This window comes from Varanus komodoensis, unplaced genomic scaffold (assembly GCF_004798865.1).
Source record: "Varanus komodoensis strain SLA01 unplaced genomic scaffold, ASM479886v1 scaffold2, whole genome shotgun sequence".
Lineage (NCBI taxonomy): Eukaryota > Metazoa > Chordata > Lepidosauria > Squamata > Varanidae > Varanus > Varanus komodoensis.
Window position 1 is genome coordinate 65,409,896 of NW_025335568.1, and position 27,470 is coordinate 65,437,365.

The 27,470-nt window shown below is 40.7% G+C and overlaps 1 protein-coding gene across 2 annotated transcripts in view; it reads right to left on the minus strand.

The window, feature by feature from the left end:
• The window catches only part of PSME4 (proteasome activator subunit 4), a 98,181-nt gene that overhangs the window by 20,711 nt on the left and 50,000 nt on the right, over positions 1 to 27,470 (minus strand). For both annotated transcript variants that reach the window (XM_044429581.1, XM_044429580.1), the window contains 22 exons: positions 27,108 to 27,323; positions 24,667 to 24,824; positions 21,566 to 21,661; positions 19,957 to 20,012; positions 18,434 to 18,490; positions 18,146 to 18,201; positions 17,962 to 18,060; positions 16,073 to 16,135; positions 15,843 to 15,938; positions 14,959 to 15,090; positions 13,931 to 14,140; positions 12,639 to 12,775; positions 12,135 to 12,188; positions 10,813 to 10,942; positions 9,876 to 9,957; positions 8,833 to 8,986; positions 8,356 to 8,425; positions 4,759 to 4,884; positions 2,864 to 3,016; positions 2,402 to 2,506; positions 1,277 to 1,368; positions 246 to 377 (listed from right to left, as the gene is read on the minus strand). In XM_044429581.1, the coding sequence (XP_044285516.1) occupies positions 246 to 377; positions 1,277 to 1,368; positions 2,402 to 2,506; positions 2,864 to 3,016; positions 4,759 to 4,884; positions 8,356 to 8,425; positions 8,833 to 8,986; positions 9,876 to 9,957; positions 10,813 to 10,942; positions 12,135 to 12,188; positions 12,639 to 12,775; positions 13,931 to 14,140; positions 14,959 to 15,090; positions 15,843 to 15,938; positions 16,073 to 16,135; positions 17,962 to 18,060; positions 18,146 to 18,201; positions 18,434 to 18,490; positions 19,957 to 20,012; positions 21,566 to 21,661; positions 24,667 to 24,824; positions 27,108 to 27,323 (2,474 nt within the window). The remainder of the gene's footprint in view (positions 1 to 245; positions 378 to 1,276; positions 1,369 to 2,401; positions 2,507 to 2,863; positions 3,017 to 4,758; positions 4,885 to 8,355; positions 8,426 to 8,832; positions 8,987 to 9,875; positions 9,958 to 10,812; positions 10,943 to 12,134; positions 12,189 to 12,638; positions 12,776 to 13,930; positions 14,141 to 14,958; positions 15,091 to 15,842; positions 15,939 to 16,072; positions 16,136 to 17,961; positions 18,061 to 18,145; positions 18,202 to 18,433; positions 18,491 to 19,956; positions 20,013 to 21,565; positions 21,662 to 24,666; positions 24,825 to 27,107; positions 27,324 to 27,470) is intronic.

A 27,470-nucleotide genomic window follows, 5' to 3' on the forward strand; every position in this document is an offset into this window, starting at 1 on the left:
AAGGCATCCTTTCCTTGCTTTTTAATGATGTGGTGCATGAATCACAGCAAGCACCATCTCAGAAAGGGCATTCCCTTGCGTGGCAGTCGGAATGCAGAGGGATGCTCTTTCCAAGGCACATCTCTGAGGATGGTGCCTGCCACCTCAAGTCTACAGCTTAATTATTCAGAAGCAGACTTTGACTAAATCAAGCTTTCTTTGTACATTGCAGCCCTAGACATAATATGAAAGGATTTAAGACTAACCTTCCTATTCTTTCTCTGACGTTTTTGTAAACTTGGGTGAGTTTTGGTTCCAGGTACTTTAACAATCTGTGCAGCAACTCTGGTACTCGCCATTCTTGCTGTGCGAGGCCTCCTTGCAGGACGTACAGACGACTGGAGAAAAAGTAGGCAAACAAGCATGTGCAGCAATTAAAGCTATGATGGAGAGAGAAGGATCTTTGTCTTCTCCAAAGGACACAGGCATAGAAAACTGAATCCCTTACACTGCACTTGCAAAGGAAGATGTTTCATGCTGGTATCATTGAAAAAGTGTTCATACATAAGAGCCTTTCACTGGTGGAAGTGAAAATTATGCTTACAGAAGTATAAATTGCACAGTCACCAAGAATAGTTCAATGGTTGTTTTTAATCTCTCTGTGTGTACACAATTCCAGAAGATGACTCTTCCTCCTCCAGTTATACTCTTGAGAAGATCCCTTCATGCATTCGGCAGCCTGACTGCCTAAGGGGTCATCTTGCTTCCTTTGCAAGAGGAATCATTTCATATAAATGATTCACATAAATCAGGAATCAGCAACCTGGTGCATTCCAGATGTTTTGGACTACAACTCCCACCATCTCTAGCAAGGGCTTATAGGGATTGTTGTTTAGCACATCTAGAGGGCCCCAGGTTACCTAGTTCAATATAAATTCTATTAACAGTATAATCAAGTACAAGTTTTCTAAACTTAGTCAGATCACCGGGCATCTAACCAAGCACTGCTACATGCGGTAAAATACCAAAGTCCCCAGCAGAGGTCTTTCAACTTCATGAAAATAGAGGGACATCAACTACATGGTAACACCTGTCAAACCTTTATCAATATATATCAGTACAAAATCAATTACGCTTATGGTGTGTTTTTCTTGGGGTGCCAAACAGCAGGATTATTACACAATTGCTTATGATGTATGCCTCCTATCACATGCTAAAGCAGGAACAACTTGTCCTGCATAAGTATGAGCATGTCTGTCATCCACAACTTGGCACACAAAAAGGTAAGTTTGTTTACCATGCATCGACGAATGACCCTCCTTTACCACTCAGTGGAGACTCCAACAACAATTCAAACAACCAGTGAAGTTTCCGGGGATCCCTGCTCTCCTGTAATAGCAATTTTGAAAAAGCAAGGACAACAAAATTATTTCTTGCAACAGAAGTCTTCGTAAAACCCTCTAAAAGACAATTCATTATTAAACATTTTTTGCAGTGTACGAGTAAGACAGTGGATTTTATAGTTCTGTGTTTTTTCTCCCTGCCCCCCAAAAATGCCACCACAAAAAGAAAAATACAAACAAAAGTTATCTTCAAATTATAATGGCTGTTGTAAAGCACTGCCAGTACTAAAATAATATCTTATATTAAAAAGTTACAGTGGAAATTTATCTTAACCAGATTTATTTAAATTCAGCTAAGAATGCCCAAACTTTGGAGATATGCCTGATAAACCCAATCCCAATCCTAGATGTAAGCTTAACCATAATTCAATAAGACTTACTCTCAAGTATGCAAAATGTTGCAAATTTGGCCTAAGACTGTACTGCAAATGCTCACTAAAACATTTTACCCAATTTTCTGCATGTGCATGGAAGCTAGAATCTGTAAACACTGCTATAATTTTCCTCTCTAAATAAGGTTTTAGTCTTCCAGATCGTCAGGAGGAGTCAGAGTCCCAAAAATTAGGTAGAAGCACGACAGCGAGCATTATGCTAATGGATGGCTTTTATACATATTGAATTAATATATATATAAATAAATTAAGTCCTCCGTCTGTCTCAGAAAAGATGTAATAGCAAAGCTTAAGCCTTGTCCTGGAACAATCTGGTTCACCACAAGGAAGTTTTGTAGCCAGCCACATGCAGATAAAATAACAGCAAAGGCAAAAAATGTGGAAAGGACAAGGGAGAAGCGCTGAAGAAGTGGAGTAAGGAGACATCTTGCTTCCATGCAGTAAGCAGACGTATCTTCAGCTAGGAAAAGAGAGTGATAGGACTGCCTACCTACCTACTTTCTCACCTCAAGGTAACACAATGTACGACAGAAATCTAAATAATGAGTGATAAGCAGAGCAAAAAATGGCAGCACACCTGTGCACTTTCTAAATCTGGCAAATTAAGAAGGAAAGCACAGCACTTACACAAGATGTAGCTATGCATGTTCCCCAGTCATTGTATGTCTCCACTGTAATGTTGGATAAAGCTGTTCTAAGAAGTGGACACAGAACCTTCCAGAGGTTCTCTACCTGTAAACAAAGATAACACTATGAGACACACGTATAATCTCTCTCAGTACAGGAATTAAGAATAAGACTTCCTTAAAGGTATGACGGCAGCAGCATGTCCCACAGGGTCGGACACAAGATATACTTATTTAGGAAATGACAGAAACTGATTAATACAAAGTTACAAAATTTAGAGTCCTTGGGGTAGGGGGCAACTTTCAAAAGCAGTTATTATTTTTAAAAAATTAAGCAGAACTTGTATTACTATTAAGTAATGCAAGAATCAGTATTCTTCAAGAATTCATAGTAGCTTCTTTAATGGTAAAGCAATTGGAATTTCATACTTAATCTGCAAAACTTAAACGTAACATATACTACCTTTTCAAATGTCCAGTGTTTGGAGCCTCTTATCAAACCAGCTATAATTTCAGCTACACATCGCTGGGGACTTTCATGGGAATCTATAGCTAGACGTTCTAAATGGGGTTTCAATACAGGCAAAAAGGCATCGTCAAAATTTCTGAACAGGCCCTGTTAAAACAAGATACAAAATTTAGTATGAAGCCTGGATACCTCTCTCTTTTACAAAAAGGGTCCTGTACACTCTTAATGTAATGGTTCTTCAATGCTGAATCTTTAAACAATATTGACAGTTTTTAAAAAGATGGGTCCTTCCCCACCCACTGTTGTAATGCACACTTTTGAAGTTGTATTATTTTAAGTTTGGGATGATTTAACTTTGAAAGGCAAATTATCCAAGACCAAAGATAATTGGAAATCTTTTTGCTTGGTGGCGCATTTTGCTACCATACCTGATTTATAACCTTTACAGCAAATGGAAGTGGCTTCTTAAAATCCGCCCAGGTTTGAAGCACAGATACTGTGCTGTGAAGAGACAAAGGGCAGGTTTCCCTTCAGGAACAACAGTGGAAACCCTTCCTGTATTAGCTACCTATGTCTGCTGATCAACATTTTGTGAAAATTGCAGTTTTACTCAAAACATGTTTGCAAGTGAGTCCTTTCCAAGTAAGTCACCTACCTTATAAATACAGTGGTACCTCGGCTCATGAACGCCTCAGTTCACAACCAAATTGGGTTGTGAACAGAAATTTCAGAAAAATTTTGCCTCAGGTCACGAACTCCGCATTGGGTGATGATTGCGATTGTGCCCATCTTCCCTGCACGATCGCAGTCATGCTTGGGGGTGGGGGGAGATGGCCACGATCGTGCTGCGGGGGGGGGGGGGATGGGCGGGGTTGGGGGTGGCGAGGGGGGGGGGGAGGGGGGGGGTGTGTGGCGGGGGGGGGGGGGGGGATGGCTGCATTCATGCTTGGGGGGGGAGATGGCTGTGATCTTTGTTGTTCTTTGTTACTTTGTTGTTCTTTGTAACTTTGTTTCAAATTTTTGTAATTAAAAAAATGGCTACAGAACAGATTAACCTTATTTACATTGAATCTTACGGGGAAATTTGACTTGGCTCACAACCAATTTGGGTCGCTACCAGAGTCGCAGAACGGATTAAGTTCGTGAGCCAAGGTACCACTGTACACCTTTAACAATGGAAAATTTACAGAAGGCAATGCAATGAATGCAATGCTCAGTTCTGACTATCATACTAAGACTTCATAAATTATGGTTTATATTCATTTTACTATTTATATACTACCCCTTTCCCACAGGCTCTGGGCAGTTTACAAAAAATTAGAACCTACAACAATTAAAATTGACTAAGAGAACATATTAAATAAAACTGACATGAGAACTAATCTGGGAATGCTTGTTAGAAGAGATACATTTTTAACTCCCTTTTAAAAGTGGGAATATGGGGGATCAGGTGCATCTCTTCTGGAAGACCATCCCACAGTTTAGGGGCAACCACTGAAAAAGTCCTCTGGGTAGCTGACATTAATATTATAGAAACAGACTTCAGAGGATGACCCCCAGAGGGCCTTAGAGGATGAGCCAGAATGTTTGTGAAGGCAAACTTAACATTAACCCAAAGTTAATGCTGGCTAAATTTCAACCAAGAAACAAATTGTAAAGAGGTGTGTGAAGGCAGGGGCAGTGGCACTGCAGTGGAGAACATGACCCTAACACTTGTTCCCAATTTCATAAGCAATGGCTCATAAAACTTGAATGATCAACAGAACAACATCAACATATGGTATAACAGTTACAAAGCCTTAACTGCACGGGCAACTCAGACCAGTGCTTTTTTCATATGTATTTAATTATTCTCTAGAATAGGAAAGTAATAAAAAATAACTGACTACCTTGAAGAGGCAAAATCTGCGAGGATTAAACTTGTCCTTTCCTTTTCTGTCTTCTAAAGAAAGAAACTTAATTAACTGTTCAACAAATTTTGGATCAGAAAAGTGATCATAAATTATTTGTTCTGCCTGTAAGAGAGAGAGAGAAGAAGCAACTGTGTAATGAAACTTTTAAAGTACTGCTTTATTTGTACAACAGTCAGAACTGTGCTGGGAAAAACTGGCATGGTATATTGTCTTGACCCCTTCATGAATCACTGCCTTGTCATGGTGAAGCGGCTTGAGTAGCTCAATGAAGCTATGAGCTATGCTGTGGGGGGCACCCAAGACAGACAGATCATAGCAGAAAGCTCTGACTAAAGATGATCCACTGGAGAAGAAAAGGGCAACCCACTCCAGTATCCTTGCCATGAAAACTCCATGGACAGTATGAAAAGGTAAAAGATGTGATGCCAGAAGATGAGCCCCTCAAGTCGAAAGGTGTCCAGTGTGCTACTGGGGAAGAGCAGAGGGTTAGTACAAGAAGCACCAGCAAAAGTGAAGTAACAGGGTCAAAGCCGAAAGGGCACTCAGTTGCGGCTGCATCTTGTGGTGAAAGGAAAGTCTGATGCTGTAGAGAACAACACTGCATAGGAACCAGGAATGTAAGAATCAAGCTAAGCTGGACATGGTCAAACATGAGATGACAAGACTGCACATCGACATCTTGAACTAAAATGGACAGGAATGGGTGAATTTAATTCAGATGACCATCAGGTATATACTGTGGGCAAGAATCCTCAGAAGAAATAGAGTAGTCATCGTAGTCAATAAAAGAGTAGTAAAAGCAGTATTGGGATACAATCTAGACAATGACAGAATGAGCTTTCTTTCTTTCTAACCTATCCACCACAAGCATCTTGGGATGGCTTACAATAAAAACATGAGTAGAATAAAACAAAACATCATAGCATCTGACAATTCGAAAAACATAAAACCCCAGTTAAAATCAATTAAACATTAAAATGATGGGAAAATAAAAAGGTTTTCCCCTGATGCCGAAAAGAATATAATGTTGGTGCCAGGTGAAACCCTCTGGGGAGTATATTCTACAGTGGGGTACCATTTTAAATCCAAGGCAAACTATTCAAAATCACAGTGGTCCAAGTCTATGTCCCAGCTACTGAGGACAAAGAGGCTGAAGCTGACTGGTTCTATGAAGACCTACAACACCTTCTAGAACTAACACTAAAAATGATGTCCTTATCATCATGGGGGATTGGAATGCTAAAGAAGGAAGCCAAAAGATAACCGGAATAATAGACTGGCCTTGGAGTACAAAAAGAAGCAGGGAAAGGCTAGCAGAACTTCATCAAGAGAACATTCTGGTAATAGCAAACATTCTTTTCCAACAACCCAAGAGGCAACTCTACACATAGACATCACCAGATGGTCAACACCGAACTTAGACTGATTATGTGCTCTGCAGCCAAAGATGAAGCTCTTTACAGTCAGTAAAAACAAGACCAGGAGCTGGCTGTGGCTCAGATCATAAGCTTCTTATTGAAAAAATCAGGCTTAAATTGAAGAAAGTAGGGAAAAGCACTAGGCCACTCAGGTATGTCCTACATCATATTCCTGATGAATATACAGTGGAGGTGACAAATAGATTTAGGAGATGAGATCTGATAGACAGAGTGCGTGAAAAACCATGGACGGAGGTTCACAACATTGTACAGGAGGCAGCAACTAAAACCATCCCAAAGAAAAAGAAATGCAAGAAAGCAAAATGGCTGTCTGAGGAAGCTTTACAAATAGCTGAGGAAAAAAGGGAAGCAAAAGGCAAGGGAGAAAAAGAAAGACACACCCAATTGAATGCAGAATTCCAGAGAATAGCTGGAAGAGATAAGAATGCCTTCTTAAATGAACAGTTCAAAGAAATATAAGAAAACAACAGAATAGGGAGGACCAGAGATCTCTTCAAGAAAACTGGAGATAATGAAGGGAAGTTTCAGGCAAAGATGGGCATGATAAAGGACCAAAATGGCAGGGACCTAACAGAGGCAGAAGAGATTAAAAAGAGGTGGCAAGATTACACAGAAGAACTATACAAGAAAGAACTTAATGTCCCTGATAACCACGATGGGTGGTCACTGACCTCAAGCCAGACATCCTGGAATATGAAGTCAAATGGGCCTTAGAAAGTCTGAGCAACAACAAAGCTAGTGGAGGCGATGGTATTCCAGGTGAGCCATTCAAAATCCTAAAACTCAACAGTGGCCACAGGATTGGGAAAGGTCAGTTTACATCCCAATCCCAAAGAAGGGCAATGCCAAAGAATGTTCAAACTACCGTACAATTGCACTAATTTCACACACTAGCAAATTTATGCTCAAAAGTCTACAAATTAGACTTCAGCAGTACGTGGACTGAGAATTACCAGAAGTACAAGTGGGGTTTTGAAGAGACAGAGGAGCTAGAGATCAAATTGCCAACATACGCTGGATCATGGAAAAAGCTGGGGAATTCCAGAAAAGCATCTACTGCTTCATTGACTATGCCAAAGCCTTTGATTGTGTGGATCACAACAAATTGTGGCAAGTTTGGTCCATGGGGTCACAAAGGGTCAGACTAAACAACAACATTGTATTGACTAAATGAGAATTTCATCTTCAAATCGGTCTTAATTTTCTGTGTTCATCATAAGAGTTTGGAAGTGTCACATTCTCACCAGGTGTTTTTAAGTCTCTTCATGCAATGTTTTTTTACCAATATATCTCACTTTTGTTCCCTTGCCTTTCCATTCTTACGAGTAGGGTGGTGGATGTCTGACTTAGAAAGGCACTTACCCACATATTGCATGAACCAGTGTGATGATATACTAAACTGATGTGCTGAGGTAGTAACTCAATCACCCAGAAATAAACAGAGAAAATCAACTTTGAGCAATGTCTCCATTGCACACCCCCTGCATGAGATCGCTGGTGGAAGGGTCTGAGAAACTTCTGGCCAAGACCCTGGAAAGTCACTCTTGAGGTAAATGACCAATGGCATGACGCTGCTTCATATGGTCAACTTGGTTCCCCTTAAGAGACCAAAAGCTACTCCATTCCCATTTCCCCAACACAGGTCTGACATATCTGCACGCTTATATCACTCCATTTCACTACACATCTTTACTGGTGAACTGACAGTTGAATATATGAATTTACTCCACAAAAAAACCCACTGCGTTTGATGTGATGTTTGGAGATACAAGCAATGATGGCACACACAAGTATCTTTTCATGCAGCCCTTCCTGAAAAGTATGCATCGGTGAACCAGTGCAGAGAAGCTGTATCTAGTTGCCTTTCACTGATATTCCCATAAAAGAAAATAACCAAAATGCTAGCATTCATTTATAGTTTGAATCTCTAAGCAAGAAAAAATATGTGAAACAGGATCAGAGTAGCCATGGCACTCGTACACAAGGTATTATTCTATGTTTAATTAGTTAAACCATTTTTACAGCCCTATTTTCGTTTGTATCTATGTGGAATCCAGATATCCCATGTATCACAAAGGGAATAAATATATCACCAACTTGAATCATTCCAAGAGTTTAAAAACATCACATTCACCTCCGAAAGTTCCTTTCTACTCCTCCCAAGCTTTGGTTGTTCTTCTGCAGAAGCATAGATTTTCATATTTCTAAAAATTGCAAGAAAAAAAATCAGATAACTTACAGTATTTTTTTCCAGAACAAATTGTGGTGATGCAAATTCCTGGCTGCCTGCTGCATTATGTCACAACTTGTTACGGCAGTGACAAAAGGAAGCAAAATTCTAGTATGAGTAAGGCAGCTGGCATATCTAACTTTTCAAAAAGGAACAAGGCAAAGTCAAAATGTATATCCCACCCCACCTATTCTATATGGGCATACTGCCCAGAGAGATAAATAAAGTTAAAGATACACTGAAGAAGTAATTCTGACTGCCCTGTGAAAGCAAGCAGAAGCAGGGCAAGCTGTTAATCACGGAAAAGCTCTCATGGTTTGATCTGAGCTGCATCCACTCCCTTTAACGCTGGCTGGAGGGGAAAGTCAGGCCAGCACTTACCGAGGCCAAGTGTAGTAACCCCAGTGCGTTTTCTCCACAAAATGGCAGGCCTCCCAAGCTTGTTTAGTCTTTGGTAAACTGGCACTTTCATAATGCAGCCACTGATTGTCAGGTCTGTCACCACCCTGAATATCAGAAGGCCGGGGGACACCACCTATTTGTAAAAAAAGGGGGGGCGGGGAGGGGGGAGAGGGAGAGAGAGAGTCACTGTCCGTTGTCCATTATATTTCCCTATCAGCATGCACTTGGTATTTTCTGTTTACATCTTGTGACTGGAATTAACAGCATATTCCTCAGACAGGTAATTCAAGAATTTATGGATATATATTTTTAATCTGCGTCACTCTCATGTTGATTTGCACATCTCTCCACAATCTGATTATTTTGAGCATCCTACATTCTATAAATAGAAGTCATGCTACATTTGCTTTCTTTCAAACTATAAAAAAATTACTCAAAGTGCATTAGGAACTAAACCCATGTTATCTCATTATGATTATTTAATCAACAGTATTAAAACAAACTAGGTTTATATGCCCACTGAAATACACAATATTTTTATAGGCTACAATAAGTGCGGATTGGCTGAACTGCCCTCTGCCATACAGGAGAACAAGATTTAGGACTAGGAGATATGCACAAAATATAACAAGGTTATATTGCTAAACTTGCTCTTGATTCTGCAAGGATAAAGGAAAGTTATCAACCTTTTATTGACTATGCATCTGACCCATTTAATTCCTTAAATTTTGTTCTGTTTAACTAACCAAAATATATGAAGCAGATGGTACACATAAACTTTTATTCCCCTATTTGCTGCTATTTTATATCTTTTTATTCTGAACTGCATGGGCCATGGTAGGTGACACCCCGTACCCCAAAATTCATCCCGATGGAGCAGGCAAACGTCATGGCAAAAGCAACTTAAGGATTCACTATTCTGAATGTTACTAGAACACGTATTTCCGTTTGCACTTTCAAAATCTAATTAAAATATCTTCATGATTTATGGTGACTTCGCACCTTTTGTTTGGCACACTTACTGATTTGGAAAGGGCATATGGAGACCTTTTTGTGGGGCCTCTTCAACTGCTTGAGGACGCCAGCGACAGCTGAGATTGCCATCTGCAAAGAAGTGTAAGGATTAACTCGGGGATTTTACAAATTCAACACAAGAAACTTCTTCACCATAAGCCTTCTTTCAAAAAAGGAATCTAACAGTGTCTACCTCTGTCCACCTAGTATTACTGGACTATCCACAAGTGGACTTCTGCTAGGTGGGAACTAGGGATGACCTTCACACTCAGTCTGGATCAACATTTTTATCCCGTCCTACAAAGAAGAATCTTCTGCTTCACACAGCAGCTTCAAGGCACTGAAAAGCAAACATGCAGACCAGACTTCCTTTACAGCATTCGGTCTGGGGCATAATCCTCCTCATTTATTTTTTTTCCTGCTGTTTCAGAGACTGCTTCCAATAGCTCAGTGTGGAAGGAGCTGCTACTCAGTAACGCAGCGCATGCTTTCCATATGAAAGGCTCCAGGTTCAGTCCCAAGCATGCCCACTTTAAAAATGATCCGGTTAGCAGGTGGTAGGATGAGAGTCACAGCCAGGCAGAACAGACAGGAATGCTGTCCGAAACATTTGGAGGGAACCAAGTTGGGGAAGTCAGGGAAAAACAGCCTGACCCGCTAAGCGCAACTCCCCATAATCCCTATGTAATGCTTTCCATGAATTCACTCTGCAGTGAAGTTCTGAGTTAAATATGGATCAGCCGGGTGCTGCTTGTGTGACTGTGTGGACTGGACAACTTGGCCATCCAACACATGCCTAGAAAGTCCTATTTTTAACTTTTGCCCTTCATGTGCTACTGTGTTGAGCTTATTCATAACTGCAACATGAAATATCACTTCTTCATGCAAATCTTCCCTTGATTAAGAATAACAGCATCAGTATCACCGACAAGTTGCCATGTTTACCTTACGAACCACTACTGCATCATGGTTGAGGCATTCCACAAAAAAATTTATAGCTCTTGCAGGTAGCACTCTATCATCTCTTAAGAGTAAGGACAGAAAACCAATGCCAATATGTTCAAACTTCCAGGGACTGGGGAAAAACAGGAAGGGATGACAAATCAGACAAACATATAGGAAGAGTGAATTGCACTGAACAAAGCTTACTGCTAGACCAATTCCTCTGTCCACCAACCATAACAGCATTCTAACCCTATATTGGCACACAGACCAATCTGACTCTCACTTGGACAACAAAAATATCTTTACACAGGTTTAATTTTAAAGTTGGATACAGCACAGAGGTGAATGCATTTCCAATTTACTCTAAGGGAGGATGAGGTAGTCAGGATTTAAAATTATTCCAAGAGGGGGAAAGGGGGTCAAAAACAACTGGCAGTCAATACCACTGCTGCAATCTATTGTCTATAGAATGCAGCTGGGTTGCAAACATCAAGATTCCACAGACAAAGCAATCACATTTGTTAGATTCCTGCAGCATTGGTTTTTTTGTATTTGTGTTCCTGGAAAATGCATGTACAGATCCTTCTTAACCTCAGTGTTAGTCACAGGAATAACCTGCAGGAGCACACCCATCCTCCAAAGAACCTATTCCTGGATGAAGCATCATGTCAGAAGCCATTTCTGTACTGAAATGCAAATTCAACTTTAATCCCACTGTGGTATCAGCAGAACACTCTTTTTATTTTTGATTCCTCAGGAGTGACCATGAAGGAATGGAAGGGCATGAGTATGGAAAGAGGGATGTTCTGCTAAACCATGAATTCCTCAGAGACTGGCAAGAGCACCATATAAATAACCACAGGCTGGTATGACCATGACCTGCTACTTTTAGGACAGAAGATGCCCTTTGCTTTTACTTCAAGGTGAAGACAATTTAGAAAAGAAAAATAAGATTGAAAAAGTGGTAGATGACCGATCTTTGGACCAATTCCCAAGAAGTCTTGCCTGTCTTTAAATGCAGGTTACTTGAAAGCAGCAGCTGAGCAAAGCATATTCAATTTACAATTAATCAGATAACAGACTACTCAATCCTGTTCCAGTAAGGCCAGCAGAGGATTGCTGATGAAGTCCTTTGACTCAACAGTCTGGACGGGGTGTTCTTTTGATTTTTTTTTATATGAACTGAAATCTGGCACAGAATTTAAATTAGGACAGAGGAGAGAGCAGGATGTGGCATAATCCTGTAGCCCTACTTAAAAAACTCTCAATGCTTTGAACCTTACTTCTCTTTTGAAAAAGAAACCCACATATGACATACTTACAGATTTCTTTGATCCACACAATCTAACAACTTGTTAACCAAGTTTTCATAGTTTCTGAAAATGAAAAGAGACATGCAGGATTTACAACATTGCAATGAGATGCTGCACTTTACCTGGGTTTGTGCCAATTCAAATAGAATGGATTCTCTATGGCAAGAAAGGCACATGAAAGGTTTGTCATAATTTGCCATACAAGAACAATTTAAACGGAATATTACACATTCCATATGTGTATAATCAATCCAAGGAGAGGCATGTTGAGCTCTTATGAACCACACAAGGTAGCCATTAGATTTCCTTGCTGTTTCCAAAGAAAAGCAAGACTGCTGGACAGCAAACAATGTGTTCAAGTTTCATCCCTTTATTTGTTTGTTTGTTTGTTTGTTTGTTTGACGGATTTGCTCCTGATCCTTTTCTATCAAAAATGGCACTCAAGGCAGCTTATAAATATAATATATTCTGACTTTGCCATGAAATCTTTAACATTGGACCCCTTTCACTTACTGAGATGATTCAGCATTCCTTTCTTTCTGTCGTTGAATCCCCAGCTCAATCTCCTCTGAACTGAGGCTTGTCCAGCCATTCTGCAGATCCCCTGATTTCTGCATGAGCACAGCAACCTCAATACATTTCTCTGGAACCTGGAACAGAAGAGAAATACAACTTCTAACAGAATTCCAGTTTTATACATTGTATACCTCTCACCTCAAATTAGTGTTCTCCACAGTAATCACATACATGGCTCAGAGGCAGCTTGGGCTAAGTGTGGCTTCCTGGCACTGCTACACAGAGCAAAGACAACACATCCATTTTCCATATGGCTGTGAGTATGCTTCTTCCTGCATATGGCAGCTCCACATTTTGCACCACAAAAAACTGTATATGAATGATCAACCTACGGGTTCCACCACTACTGGGATTCAGATGAAGGAAGAGAGGTGTGTAACAAAATATGCATGGAACCAGCGTGGTATAGCATGGGGCTGGGCCTCAGGTGTTCTGGATTCTAAACCCTGCTTGGCCATGTTGCTAACTGGGTGACTTTGGGCCAGCCATAGATGCTCAGCCCAACCTACCTCACAGGGTGGTGGTTGTTGCGGGGATAAGACTGAAAGCAAGGGGAGGAGAATTATGTAAGCCACTTTGAGTTCTATGTAAGAAAAACGTGGGATATAAATCTAATCAATGTTATGATGCTCATACTTTGCATCAGCAGTGTTAAAAAATACTGAAGTATCACCAAAGTAAACACAGCAATCCTATTTCCTGTATGACTACTGCTTTAAGCTGGAAGCTACTCCAAAACAGTAGCCGGGGGGGGGGGGTCATTTAGCTTCTGTAGTACTTCCATAGTTGTCTCCCTAACTGCCAAAGCAGATACTGGCCTGCTTGTCTCACGCCATGTGATACACAGGCAGCATAATGATCCACCAAAAGATAAACTGTGTGGGAACCATTCTAAATGGTTCCTCATTTGTGGGGACAAGCTGCTAATTATTTCCCAGGCATATTGTTCTAAACTTACAGCATTTCCAAATTATGCACAAACTACTGCATACAAGTCACTTACCCATTCTGAGTCATGGCTAAATAATTTACGTAACTGACAGCAACCACAGTGCCAGCATAGCAGTTGAACCAAGACTACTTCACCACTCTCTTCTGCCCAAATCTGGCGAGCCTATGCAGAAGAACTGTCCCCCCTGCTGGGTCTCAGGGTCATCATGAACTCTTGGCAATATGTAATTGCAGCCTTTCTAAAGAGCTGTGTGGTGAAATAATTATCTCATGCTTACTGTAAAGTCGAGTCCTATTGTTTCATACTGCCGATGAATCTTCTCTGCAAGATCATCAAACAGCCTAACAATTGATGGTTTTTCCAGAGACATTGCTTTGCTAAGTCCAGAGGAGACTATTGCAGGCCAAGTTTGAACAATGCAGTCCCAGTCATGAAGATTTGCCAGACACACTCCACTGTGGTTTCCAAGAAGGCAGTACAAGGCACCCTTTAGAAAATAAGTTTTAGGGTGGAATTAAGAATTATAGTGTCAGAAAACTTCAGTAAAGTCGGTCTACTATTAGCTGCCTTAGACTAGCACTCTACACAGGTGTAATCTAAGAAATGTTGATTTAAATCACTTCTACTCAGACAGAGGGCAATGTAAAGTCTGCACAATGTTTTAGGTAACAGTGAATATACAGGACACTGAATTTTGAACACTTGGTGTATCTCATATTGCATTTCAAAATTTCTTCTTCATCAGTTGCCTTACTCTATCCAAGAATCCAACAATACCATTGCAAGCAAAAAATGCTGTTGTAGACAAAAATGGTTTAATTTTATATTACGATTATCACTTTCTACATACATAACAAAATGGAAAGACAGGAGGTGTCTGCAATTGCACATTTCTTTATCTTATAAACTACAAACTAATACATAAAACTGGTACACATTAGTCAACTGAATGAATAACTCACTCCATAACAAAACTCTGGGTGTAGTAACAAAAGGACTAGAGATCAACCAAACCTTTCACTAACTGGGAAGTTGAAAGAAGCCAGAAATGCAAACTTTCTTGTCGCCATCCTATTGCCCAACCCAATCCCAGTAAGGAAGCCCAACTTACAATGCAAAACAATGGATCAGAGAAGGCAAGTCTTAGTTATACTGACATGGATGCTACTTGCTTTTCATTGTTCGGGTTCACTGCACAAAGCTAATTATAAGCAGCATAGTTCTTTCAAAGGCACAACTTCACAAACACCTCAAATATAACTATCTGAGATAAGATCCTGTAGAAAAAATTAATAGAAGTCTTACTTTAAATTGTTGCTGGGTGACATTGTTCCCATCTGGCCGCAAAAACTCCAGAACCAAAGGAATTATGTCCCTGCAGCAAAAGTTGTAAGTCCCCAGGGCAGCAAAGAATGCATGCTGAGCTTTATTTCTGACCTAAGGAAGGACATTTCACAGAGCTTCATATGGAAGTAAAACACAAGAATAGTGAATTTCTATGTATAAGTGTATTCTTGAGAACATAGCCCTGCAAAGCCAGCAGTGGCTTCTTCTGCCCTTATTTATTTTTTGAACCAACATCTGGTGTTCCTAAGAGCACCCCTTTTAGACAATGTCACCTTCAGCATGGATGACCAGCCAAGTGGAAGAAAAGGAGATCAGCAATCCCCACACCATGTGAACAGTGGGTTATGCTTACATAAAGTGCGATCTTTGGATGTAATGTTTTAACTCAGTCCAAAGCAAATGGTAAACCTGCCACCAAGTTCAGTCATGACAGTGTTGAGGCCCTCTGAAGAGCAGAAATAGCACAAAGCTATTACAGAAACACCTCTCCCAGAAATATAAAGGCAGAATAGCCCTGCATTCCCTGCAAATACCTGTTTGAACATCCCCACTGAATACTCAGATTTGTACCGCAGAGACCTTCCTGGGCTCAGCCCAAAAATGTGATGTCCATGTTCTGGCAGTAGGCGTGCCTGCATTTGCACAGCTAAGTTTAGGCCCACTGCGTCAATACTGGGAATGTCAGATCTGGCCATGGACTAGTGGGGCTATCATTGTTTTTTGTGTTTTCATTACCTCTGCTTTACTACTGCTAGTTACCATAACTATTCTTGGTGGAGAAGCAGGGCACTAATAAATAATATCCTGTCTGCATGAACTTGCCATAGACTATGTAAGCTTACCTGGCCGTATGAACTTGTAGACAAACGCAGGAGGTCCCTAATCAAGCCCTGGTGCACATTTTTATATTCACAGCCTTCAACCGTGAGTGTTCTTAGCTAAATAGAAAATGCCAAGTTAGATTTCTGTGTCTCTGCGCTTATACTTTATAGATACAAGTTTATCAACACTAGCAGAACAAATTCAAGGATGGCCAACAACCTAACACTGGCCGTGGAGTTATGAATATTACCTCATGCTGCAACATAACTCTGTCAATTAGCAGTGCTCTGATATGCTGTTTCTTCCCTTGAAGCTGCAGAGGAACAAAACAACCAAATTCATTATAGATGTATAAGAACAGCAGTATATATACTGGAAATGTTCTCTCTGTCCTTGCCTCAGATTTCTTTAATTTTTCTTCTGGGTGCCTCCTATTGAGCTAGTAGCAAATCATGGACATGCTGTTCTCAAGCCATTTCCACTGACTGTAAACAACTTCTAATCAACCTAATAGGAGGTTGTCATTGTCAGTATAAACCTGGACCAATAGGTTATTTAGGATGCAACATTTAACCCAACAACAAATCATGGTTAAACACTGGGCTGTTTAGCTCATAAGCAACCTACTGGTCCAGCTTTACATGTCATACTGACAATCTGTAATCAGTCTGACCCAAGCTTGTTTTCAGTAAATGGAGGTTACCTGTATGTAGTCATGTCCCAGTGAATCAAGAGCTAAATAACCCACAACTTGTCATCATGGTGTGTGAAAGGGTCACAGATTGGTAATAAGGAAAAACTGGTGGAGAAAATTTGACTCACTTATTTGTAAAAGACAACAACTCACAAATGATAGTATACACCTCTGCTTTATAACTCGTCCATTCTAGTATCTGCCTCAAAACATACTCCTTCATGGAAACTGTTACACACCTGAAATAACCCTAATACTGGCATCATCTTCTAACTGTCAGAGTGACAACTGGTCTTTCTGCTTATCTTCATAACAATGTCAATCCAATGTATACCAATTGGCCAAATTTGCGCAGATTGCAGAAGATAGTGTTCTGCATAATGATCACTTTAATACAACATTTCAGTCAAGAGGAAAGCTTTATTTTCCTATTCTAGGTGGAGTACCTGACTCAGAATACTACTATCTGATGCCACTGTTCATAGCAGAAGCTGACTTCAAACAGATCATGGGCCAATGCACAATCCCATGTGCCAAATCTGAATACTTCATGATGTCCTAATCACAGCTTACGATGTTCCTACTCAGCTCACTTATCCAAAATATCCTACAACATGGAACATTCTGACTGGAACACACATTGCAAAAATTTACAAAGTGAGAATCAACTAATGTCGACTCACAATGAATTCACCATAGAACAATAGGGTTATTGAGAATCTATCCCAAGCAACTGGCCGGCAAACTGTAAGGAAACAGCTGTTCCCCTTGAACAGGAACAAAAGCTACCACTGGACTGCTACATGCTCCCCATTGCTTCCCTGGATGCTGACTTGGGCCCAGGCCTTAGTCTCTTGCAACCAGAAAGACAGAAGAGAATGTGCTTTGCATATTGTAAAGCAAGCATTGTCCACCTAAAGCAGGGGTGGACAACTGAAGCAAGGCCAGGAGCCATTTTCACCGCTCTCGAATCCCCCCACTGATCGCACACATACGTACATACTCATGCAAGGAAATGTAATTTTTTTAAAAAGAAAAGTAAGTTGAATGGTGCTTCACTGCTCAAGCTAATTTTGTCCCTTTGAACACTCCTTGGCTATTACACACCCTGTCTCTCTGTTTCTGTCTCTCTCTCTTCTTTAACTTAGTTGAGGAGGGCAGCAAGGGTTTCATTAAGCTCACGGACTATGTGTTGCCCACCCCATTCTAAAAATATAGGATAATCTCTTGTTGTTAAAATTAAGTGTTTTTTCTATAATATTGTGAAGCACTAGGATATTGCTCTCATTAAATCCCACTTGAGTTTTGCTTTTTAGGGCTGAAATAACCAACTCTTAATTTATCTTCCTTCCATTAATATAAATGTCCCAAAGAGCCGGCAAACTTTTCCTGGGAGATTCTGATATATTATTTTTTCGACAAGCTAAAATACATAAAATACCAACCCTGTTCTCCATTGATTTCTTCACCAAGTTGAAGCTTTTCCAGCGTGAATCAAATTCATGCTTGTGTGAACCTTGGAAATGTAAAAGGTCCCCAATGATCTGTAAAGTAAGAATTTCAGTTATATATAACAAGCTTACCTGTTCACTGTAGAATATCAGAAAACTTCAGAGATTACAACTGTACCTTTATGATGAGGAACAAAGACTTTGTATCATCCTCCGAGTGGTCAAGTATATAATCTGTCAAGGCAAAAGGGAAATCCCAGCTCAATAAAACAATGTAAGAATGATGGTTCATAGAGTACAGGGCGCTTCATTTAAACTGAAACGTTCAACTAGAAAAGAAGCAAGTGTAAATGAAGATGTCTTTTTTTACTTCCTTCATTTCTGGGCTACCATTAATGGAACTGGAATGCAAATTTAAAACATTTGTAAGACAATACAAAGACAATAGAAAAAATAGTATACTCACGCAGGAGCTTTCTTGTGACCCTGCTGATTGTTTCCCTGTAATTCTCTCTCGACAAATCTAGAAAAGGTAAGCCCGTTCATTATCTATAAAGGTTACATTTTAAATTACATGACACTGCAAGGCACGGATCACCAGCAGCAGACATACCAAAATAAACACAATGTAAGACTGTTTGCCCCTTCATGGATCACTGCCTTGCCGTGGCGAAGCAGCTTGCATAGTGCAATGAAGCTATGAGCTATGCCGTGCAGGGGCATCCAATATGGACAGGTCATAGCAGAGAGCTCTGGCAAAAGGTAATCCATTGGAGAAGGAAATGGCAACCCATTCCAGTATCCTTGGAGGCATGAATAAACATACACATGCATACTTAGATAAAATTTGCATGCAAACAGGGATTTCTTCATTCATTTCAGTGTCAGTTACTGGTCAACGTATGTATGCTGTTTTGTTCCTGAGGTCCACACAAGTATCTGACCATAAATAAGAGAGGATTATTTTTTTTACACTGAGGGTATGCCTAAAAAATCATAAATGCCACATGCGCTGTGTCAACTGTAATGGGTGCATACTTGAAGAACTTTTAAATATTTCAAAGCAATGCAAGGAGAAGGATCAAGTGTTGTTTGGGGAGGATGTTTCTAAAAAAAAAATAATAAAGACACATACCCTAATTGATTCTACACACATGCGCTGTTCACATTGGACAGGGTGTGTGTGCATTTTGTACCCATGTAACCTGAGAACCAACCAGAAGCCTAATTTCCTAAGATAGCTATGTTTGCATATTTTATTCTAGAGTGAAGACTTAAAACTTAGCTACAGCTGGCACTGGTGGAAAGGAACAAGAAAGATTCAAAATATGGTGCAGCATTATAAGAAAGGGCATGCATGTGCAGGCCTGAGACTTAGGTTCTGATGTTCTGATGCTTCTGCCATCCAAGGCAACTGAAAACATCCAAAGGTAGTTAGCAGCAAAGCCATCATTTATTGTTTTGTCCAACCCTGGTGTGAACCATTGTGTGCACAAACTATCGATTGAAAATAAGGGCTTCAGCTTAATTTGGAATCCTGTTTTAAAGAAAAAACATTGTTTCCCAGATTTGGACAAAACAGCAAAATTACAGTTTGCTGATAATCACAGCTGGAAACCTCTGATTACAACACCAAGAGAAGGAGGGAGCACCCAGATCCAATGTTTCTTTCTTGTAACAGAAAACCATGGTTTATACTGATTGCAGTTGGATAGTGCCCAGCACATGGTTCTAAGTGAGACCATGTGAAGGAATGCAGAGGAAAATTCTACAACTGCATAACTCAAGGGCAGAAATTGCACTATGCCCAACATCAGCCATCCTGATAATTCCGGCATTCATTTCTCAGGAAGCAAATTTCTATGCCAAGGCATAGAGAAAAAACCACTATTGCAAAAGTTGTCTACTTTGTTGATGGGAAGTAGTAACTTCATGTGCTAAATGGCAGGAAGATTTAGATCTTTAATGTAAGAGATAGAGCCAACTTACCATAATCAACACCGGTATAAAGTCTGATCTCTTCTAAAGACACTAGACTTGGAACCCTACGGAACACACAATGGAAAAATCATGCAAAAAGAAAGCTCCTAATGCTGTGAACATAGGTGTACACTGTTAAAAATGTCCGAAAATGAAGAACAGTTATCGCTATGCTTTCTCAGCATTTAAGGTGTTTTTAAAGTATGAGAACAAAGTCAGAAGTCAAGTGAGGCTCAAGTTGTATCACTGTTGTTGGGTATTTTATACTGAGAATCATGATGAATATTAGCTACAAAGCACTAGAGAACAGCTTTTTTTGTTCGGTTTTTATGCCTATACTGAACTCTGTCAACTCAGAGCTTTGTTGTTGACATAATAAAGTTTATGATGGTCAATATTCAAAACAAAATAGAAAGTCATATAATGGAGACATATATAGAAAATAGATTATTGATATAATTATTAATGAAAAGATAAATATATGTTAAATCTTGCCAGTTCACTTGCATTCAGCTTGTACTACAATTTTCCAAATTGTATTAACTGAAACCTCATGTCATTTTTTTCAAAACATAACCCTGATTTCCATAAGGAAGGCTGAGCGCCAAAGAACTGAGGCCTTTGAATTGCAGTGCTGGAGGAGACTCCTGCGAGTTCCTTGGACTGCAAGGAAATCAAACCAGTCAGTCCTAGAGGAGATCAACCCTGACTGCTCTTTAGAAGGCCAGATATTGAAGATGAAACTCAAATACTTTGGCCACCTAATGAGAAGAAAGGACTCCCTGGAGAAGAGCCTAATGCTGGGAACAACTGAGGGCAAAAGAAGGAGGGGACGGCAGAGAATGAGGTGGCTAAATGGAGTCACTGAAGCAGTTGGTGTGAGCTTGAGTGGACTCCGGGGGATGGTGGAGGAGAGGAAGGCCTGGAGGAATGTTGTCCATGGGCTTGCGATGGGTTGGACACAACTTTGTGACTAACAACAACAACAACGAAAACAACAATCCTGATTTGGATAAATATTCCACTACCAGCCTAAGCAGAGCCAATAAATTCAGGTAAGTTTAGATAATCACTTGTAATGGGGGGAAGTAACACAGATGTTGCCTTTTTTTCTCTGTCTAGTTACAGTAGGTATTATTGAAATGCCAACTGAATATTGTTTCAGTTTTCATGGGGTCTAACTTAAAGGATCTTCTTCTGGAGTTGACATACTCCCTGTGCATGTTGGGAATGGAATACAAAAAACCATCTGTAATAGGCAATAAGAGAGTTCACCAGACTTCATACCACAGAGTCCAGCCCAATTCACCAAGCCTCCTTCAGCTGTCACAGATCACTCCCATACAGGAGTCCCAGGCATACATCGCTTGCATGAAGGCCAGCCCCATGCAGTTCCAGGAGCAGGGCCATGCTTCCGGCCTTACTGTGGACATCCTGCCTCTGGGCTAACTCCACCCTTGACTTTGCACACAGAATGTGCAAGTCCACCTAGGAATTTTTCCTTGTGAACAGCTGCTTGCCAGTTGGAGCTCCATCTACTCTGGACACCCGGGCTAGTTTAGGAAGGTTTTCCTTAGGGCATTCTATTGAGCAGCTATGCAGAGCAATGCTTACTTACAGGTGAGCTACTCTTTCTCCCTTCAGAGGCGGCAGAATGTTCCCCGATCCAATCAGGCAATTGTGTACTATAGTAAGACTCTGTTGCACATCATCTCTGAAAGTAAATGTTAAATATATTTCAATGTTTAAGTTATGCAAATCTGGTTTGTGATGCAGAATGGGAAATGTACTTGTTCAGCCATTATTATACTCCGATCTCCATGAGCCTTTCACCACTAGAGGCTGCTCTAAGGTATTTATTTATTTACTTACATATAATGAGATGGCTAGATGGAGTCACTGAAGCAGTTGGTGTGAGCTTAAGTGGACTCTGGGGGATGGTGGAGGACAGGAAGGCCTGGAGGAATGTTGTCCATGGGGTCGTGATGGGTCGGACACGACTTCATGACTAACAACAACATATTTATAGGCTGTCTATAACTGCCAAAAGGCCTTCCTAGGCGGCTTACAACATATTAAACACACACGTGCATGCGCACATACACGAATATGTTAAAACCTATTAAAATACGTAAAAAGTATGAACAAAATTAAAAAGGTATGTCTTCACCTGGTGTTGAAAAGAAAATAGATACGGTGCCAGACGAATCTCCCTAGGGAGGGAGTTCCAGAGATGGGGAGCAGCAGTGGAAAAGGCCCTTCGCCGAGTTGCCACCCCTCTCAGCTCCCTGAGGCCTGGCTCTTGCAGAAGGGCCTCCTGAGCTGATCTTAGGGAGTGGGTACGTATATATGGGTGTAGACGGTCCTTCAGATAGCCGGGCCCTGAGCTGTTTAGGGCTTTATGGGCCAGTACAAGCCCTTGAATTGGGCCCGGGTCATACTGGTAACTAATGTAGTTCTTCCAGAACTGATGTTATATGGGCTGCTCTAGCAGTGCCAGCCACCAACTGAGTGGCCTGATGCTGTACCAGTTGCAATTGCCAGCCCGTCTTCAAGGGCAGCCCCAAAGAGAGTGCATTACAATAATCTATTTTGGAAGTTACCAGAGCATGGGTAACTATCTTCAGGTTCCCACTGTCTAGGCAGGGGTGGAGCTGGGAAATCTGTCGTAGCTGGAAAAAGGCATTTCTAGATACTGAGTTCACCTGATCCTCCAGGGACAGATTGGGGTCCAGAAGCAACCCCAGACTGTGGAACCTGTACCTTAGCGAGAGTGTGACCCCATCCAGGACAGGGTAATGTCCCTCCTACCTATTAGAGGACCCCCCTACCAATAGTACCTTCGTCTTACCAGGATTAAGCTTCAGTTTATTGACCCTCATCCAGTTCACTATCAAACCAAGCCCTGGCTCAAGGTAGGCTTACAGTGTCTGAACTGCAGGAGATTGAAGAATTAGGCTACCATAATAATTATGGAACATAAAAAGATTACTCAGTTTCTGCTTTATACAGCTTATAAATCTTTTTACAAAAGTACTTCAGCCTGAACCAACTTTGTAAAACCAACCAAATTTCCCTGTCAAAACAGTGGGAAAATGTCTACAGGTACCTGAAACCAAAAGCATTTCTAACATTTATGCATATAGTAAAAGTTCAGTTATGCTTTTTGATTTGATATTATTTTCTGAAATAATCCCACCCTGTCCTGCCCTGAATGGAAAGACTCCTTTCACTCATGCAAAGGAAATGCCCTGTTTCCCCCAGCAGCTTCCAGCAACACTTCCTACACTGATCTGGAGGAGCCCCCAACTACAGGGGATATGGGAAAATGGGCAAGAATGGCCTCCCCCGCAATTCTCCTCCAAGCAAGCATTTTGTGAGTTCCACTCAAAGCAAGTCTGCATCATGGTTTTCCTCCAAGCAGGGTTTATCCTCAAATAACCCTGTGAGGGTGAGAGCCACTGAGTTTCCTGGATGCCCAGAGGTCAGAAGCTGGATCTTGTTTCTACTCTGACACTCCATTCACGACACCACACTGGATCCAAACACAACAGAAACAAAGTGGTTAAGGGTCATGCATTCCAAAACTGTGCAGTCCTCAGCTCAAACCTTTGCAAAGCCATGAACTCACTAAAAAGACATAGACAATTCATGATTTACAAGGGTCATTTCCAACGTGAAGGCACACTTCAGCTGGAAAGTCTCCAGCTGAAATCTCAGATCAGCCACAAAGACTCTGAAAGTACTAAGGAAAGCCCCTCCTGTATTTCCAGGGGTCAAAGCATAACATGAATTCAAACAGACACGCCAGGACTTGCTGAAGTAGAAAGTAAACATGTGCATGTCATCACATGACCTGTGACATCTGCTCCTCCACCACCACCACAAATCTCTAATACTGGGCATAGGATGTGAAGATTAGGCTGAAATCCAGCTTTCTTGCACTCACCAGAATTCTTTTTCACACTTAGCCCTGGCAGGAAGTGAGCTCAGCTGAGCTGAAGTCTGTGAATGCTTAGGAATGCTAGCAGTTTCAGTGTGCAAGGTAGGTCAAATATACAAACACAAAGCAAAGTTCTCTGTACAAAGTATAGGTGTGCTATTGTTTATGTGAGCTCACAAGTCACAGCTAGAACCAGAACTTCCTTCGCACGGTGGGTGCATGGGAGGGGTGTGCGTAAACCAGCCTCACAGATTTGCTTGGACTTACTTCTGGCTATATGGCACGAGGTGGGCTTGAAGCAGAGAAAAGCGGGCCTGAGAACGGGGAGCTAAGCTCAGGAGATCCAATGGACTTGCACTCCAAACCAGACTCCTCACACGCCACTAATGGGGAATAATAATTTTAGCCTACTTTATGGAGCTGCTGAAGGATGTGTGAAGCCCTTCAGTCACTTATGACATCATCATCCCTTGAACTGCTAGCCGTAGCTTTCCTGAATAAGTCTTGCATAAAAGTGTTCCAGTCAGTTGACCTCCTGGAGAAAAACTCAAGCACCAACTGTATTTCTTCATTCTTTTTGGTACCAGGCTAAAACCATTTTTCCCAATTTTCCCAATGTTTTAAGATCTGATTGCTTTAATTGGGGTTTTATTGTCAGTTGATTTTTTTTTTAGGACGCTGTGTTTTATTTTACATTGCTGTATTGTTAAACTGTCCCAAGACTTCGGTAACGGATGGTCTAGAAAAGGTTTAAATAAATAAATATTTCTACTAACCTGGACATTTCAAGATTTCCATCTGTATACTGTGCCAGTTTGTCAAGCTCTGGCTGAAGAAACAAATCCAGCAAGCTGAAAGAAAAAGCCATCTCTTCGGCTGAAGGAACATGCCACTGGATATCAAGGTTCCGTAAGTCACCTGGTTTACCCCAGTCCTGTGAACACAAAACAAGAATGTGCATTCCACATTTAGTGAGAAAGGCAAGCAATCATGTGCTACACATTTTACAATTTGGCTAGTGTTTATTATAAACAAAAAATGTTCACATCCTCACTCTGGGCAAGCAAAGTGCATTGTAATAAAATAATTTCAGAGCTTAACAAGATCTTGCTTATGACAATTGGGAAAACAGTCCTGCAACCAATTTGGAAAATAAGGCTCACTGGACATGTTTAACTGGCTGTTGCCAAAACCCAAAGCAGCCATAACAGATTCATGTTACTAGTCATCTCAGTTCTTTTAGGACAGAGCTCAAATATAATTTTACTTTATATCTAGCTTTCCCTCAAATCCAGCCTAGGTGATTAGCATAAGATTATAAAATGCAAAATATTTTCAACTAAATAAACTCAAAGTATCTAATAAAATCAGAGAGGCTGCAGTGACAAGGAAGCAGCACCTTCCCAAGCTACATAACGTAAAGCTCTTCCTTTGGGAACATGACTTCAGAATAAAGGGGTGAACAAAGGTCTTCCTTGAATTCATAGATCAAAGAGATGGCATCCAAATCAAGGATTCTTTGTCAGAAAGAATAGCTGCTGCTCACATGACAAAAATCAGTTTTTGAAATATGCTGCCCTCAGACCAATTATTAATTTGGAGGTTAATAACTGTACTAGAATTGTACTGGGAAGCTAACTGCAGCCAGTGAATGTAATACAGGTCTTCCACATGCTACAGAAGTTGTTATGTAGGTGCCTGATAGATGCTACTTCCTCACCTGTGCATAAGAATTCTGCCTTAGCAAAAATTCAAATCATTTGCTCTCTTCCTTGCTCCTCCCTCCACAAGGCAAAGCCACTGACCAACCGGGAAATGAAAGATCTCCCTGGGACCAGACAATCTTACAGAGGGAGTCAACATTTTTAGTGGGCAAGAGTCCACATACAGCTCTACCTGTAGCTAGCAAAGCCATAATAAAATGTGCACTATTCAAACAACTCAGGTATTTTATGGGTTATCCTAATGCGGCATTTCAACTATTGAGAAGTGACTCAAGGGTAGAGATGCAGCCCTTCAGTATGCAGAGGGCCGTTTTTTGGATTGCTCCTTTCAAAGAGCCACAAATAGAGCAGAGACAACAAACCAAAACCTGCCACAAATCCCCCAATTCTCAGGTTCTGTTTTTAAGCCCTCTAAGGTAGCTTTTTTTGTTTTTGTTCTTATATCCCAATGACTATTTGAAAAGACTGCTCCACAGGTATATTAAGCAAAAATTGTTTGGTTGCTACTCCATTTTCATTTGCAACAAGAACTAAGGATAATGCCATTTCATTTGACGTCATTTGTGTTTTAATAACTCCTCTCACCTCACACATTTTACACAATGAGTTATACGATATAGAAGATAGTCTAATCAGGACTGTATAAAATAGCTGTACTTGGAAAACTTCAATTTGGAGAAGGCTGATCTATGCTTAATCCAAAGAGCAGGTTCACTCAGTATTTTCTGCATGCACAAAACATGCACTCAGATAGGGAGTATGTGAATCAGAGAATCACAGCTGGAAAAATATGTCACCACAGTGGTACAAAACTGATGCTGTCTATATTGGTTGCATCTGTTGAGCTGAATACAAGCCCAGCTGTAGTCTGCTCTGCTAACACGGACAAGGAATGTTTGAACCAGCGCAAATTAATAGGAGCCAGCCTTTGTGTTCCTTAAAGGTGGCTGTGCGTAAAGTCAGAGCCACTAAGAGACATACCTTACAAGATGAACAAATGCAGTGTGTCATTACTGCAGAATATCCAACAATATACAAGAAGGATGCATGCCTTTTTTATCAAGTACCACATCACGTAGATGCAAGAGTACATTTCCATACGCAGTCAAAACCAGATGCATCCCTTTTACATATGGGAAAGGCTGCAGACATGCGAAGCACACCTGATAACTTCCTATCACTTGAGACAGCGCCTTCTTGCTGAGCCGCTTAATGTTGCACTAACTAACCATTATCTTTCCTTTCTACTGCTGTTTTTTCATACACTGAATTGCCCATCCCCTCAAAATGGAGTGTGCGAGAGACCGAATAAAAACAAACTAAAATGTTGATAGTAAGAACATTACATATTTCTACCCTTATAGCATCTTTCAATTACACTTTCCATAGCTACTGGGTTGGATAAATCTTCAAATAAAAGCAAATAGTTTAGTAGTTTTATTTTTCAAAAAGGCAGTCAAATTCTCTAATCCTAAGTAAGTTAAAATCCTTGCCTTGATAGGAAAGTATTCAGAAAGAGGCTTGTCAAAGCCACCTGGCACACTGCAGTATTCTGTGGGGTAGATAAGTGTAGTAGAACGAAGAAGATGGTGCAGTAGGTTACAAGACAGAATGTAACCCTGCTTACAGGTTAAATGGAGGGTTCGCTGCAGGATCTTCAAAAGCTGCTCCCTGTATGGCAGCAACTTCTTCCCATCCACACGAGTGATCTAACCAAAGTGGAAACATCAGAAATTAAAGATATTATTAATGCACTATTAATGCTATACACAGGAAATGACACTGAATGCATCTTCTGCTAGGATGGAGTAAGCAGAAGATAGATCTCCAGGTGTTTAGGAATTCAAGTCCCTGAA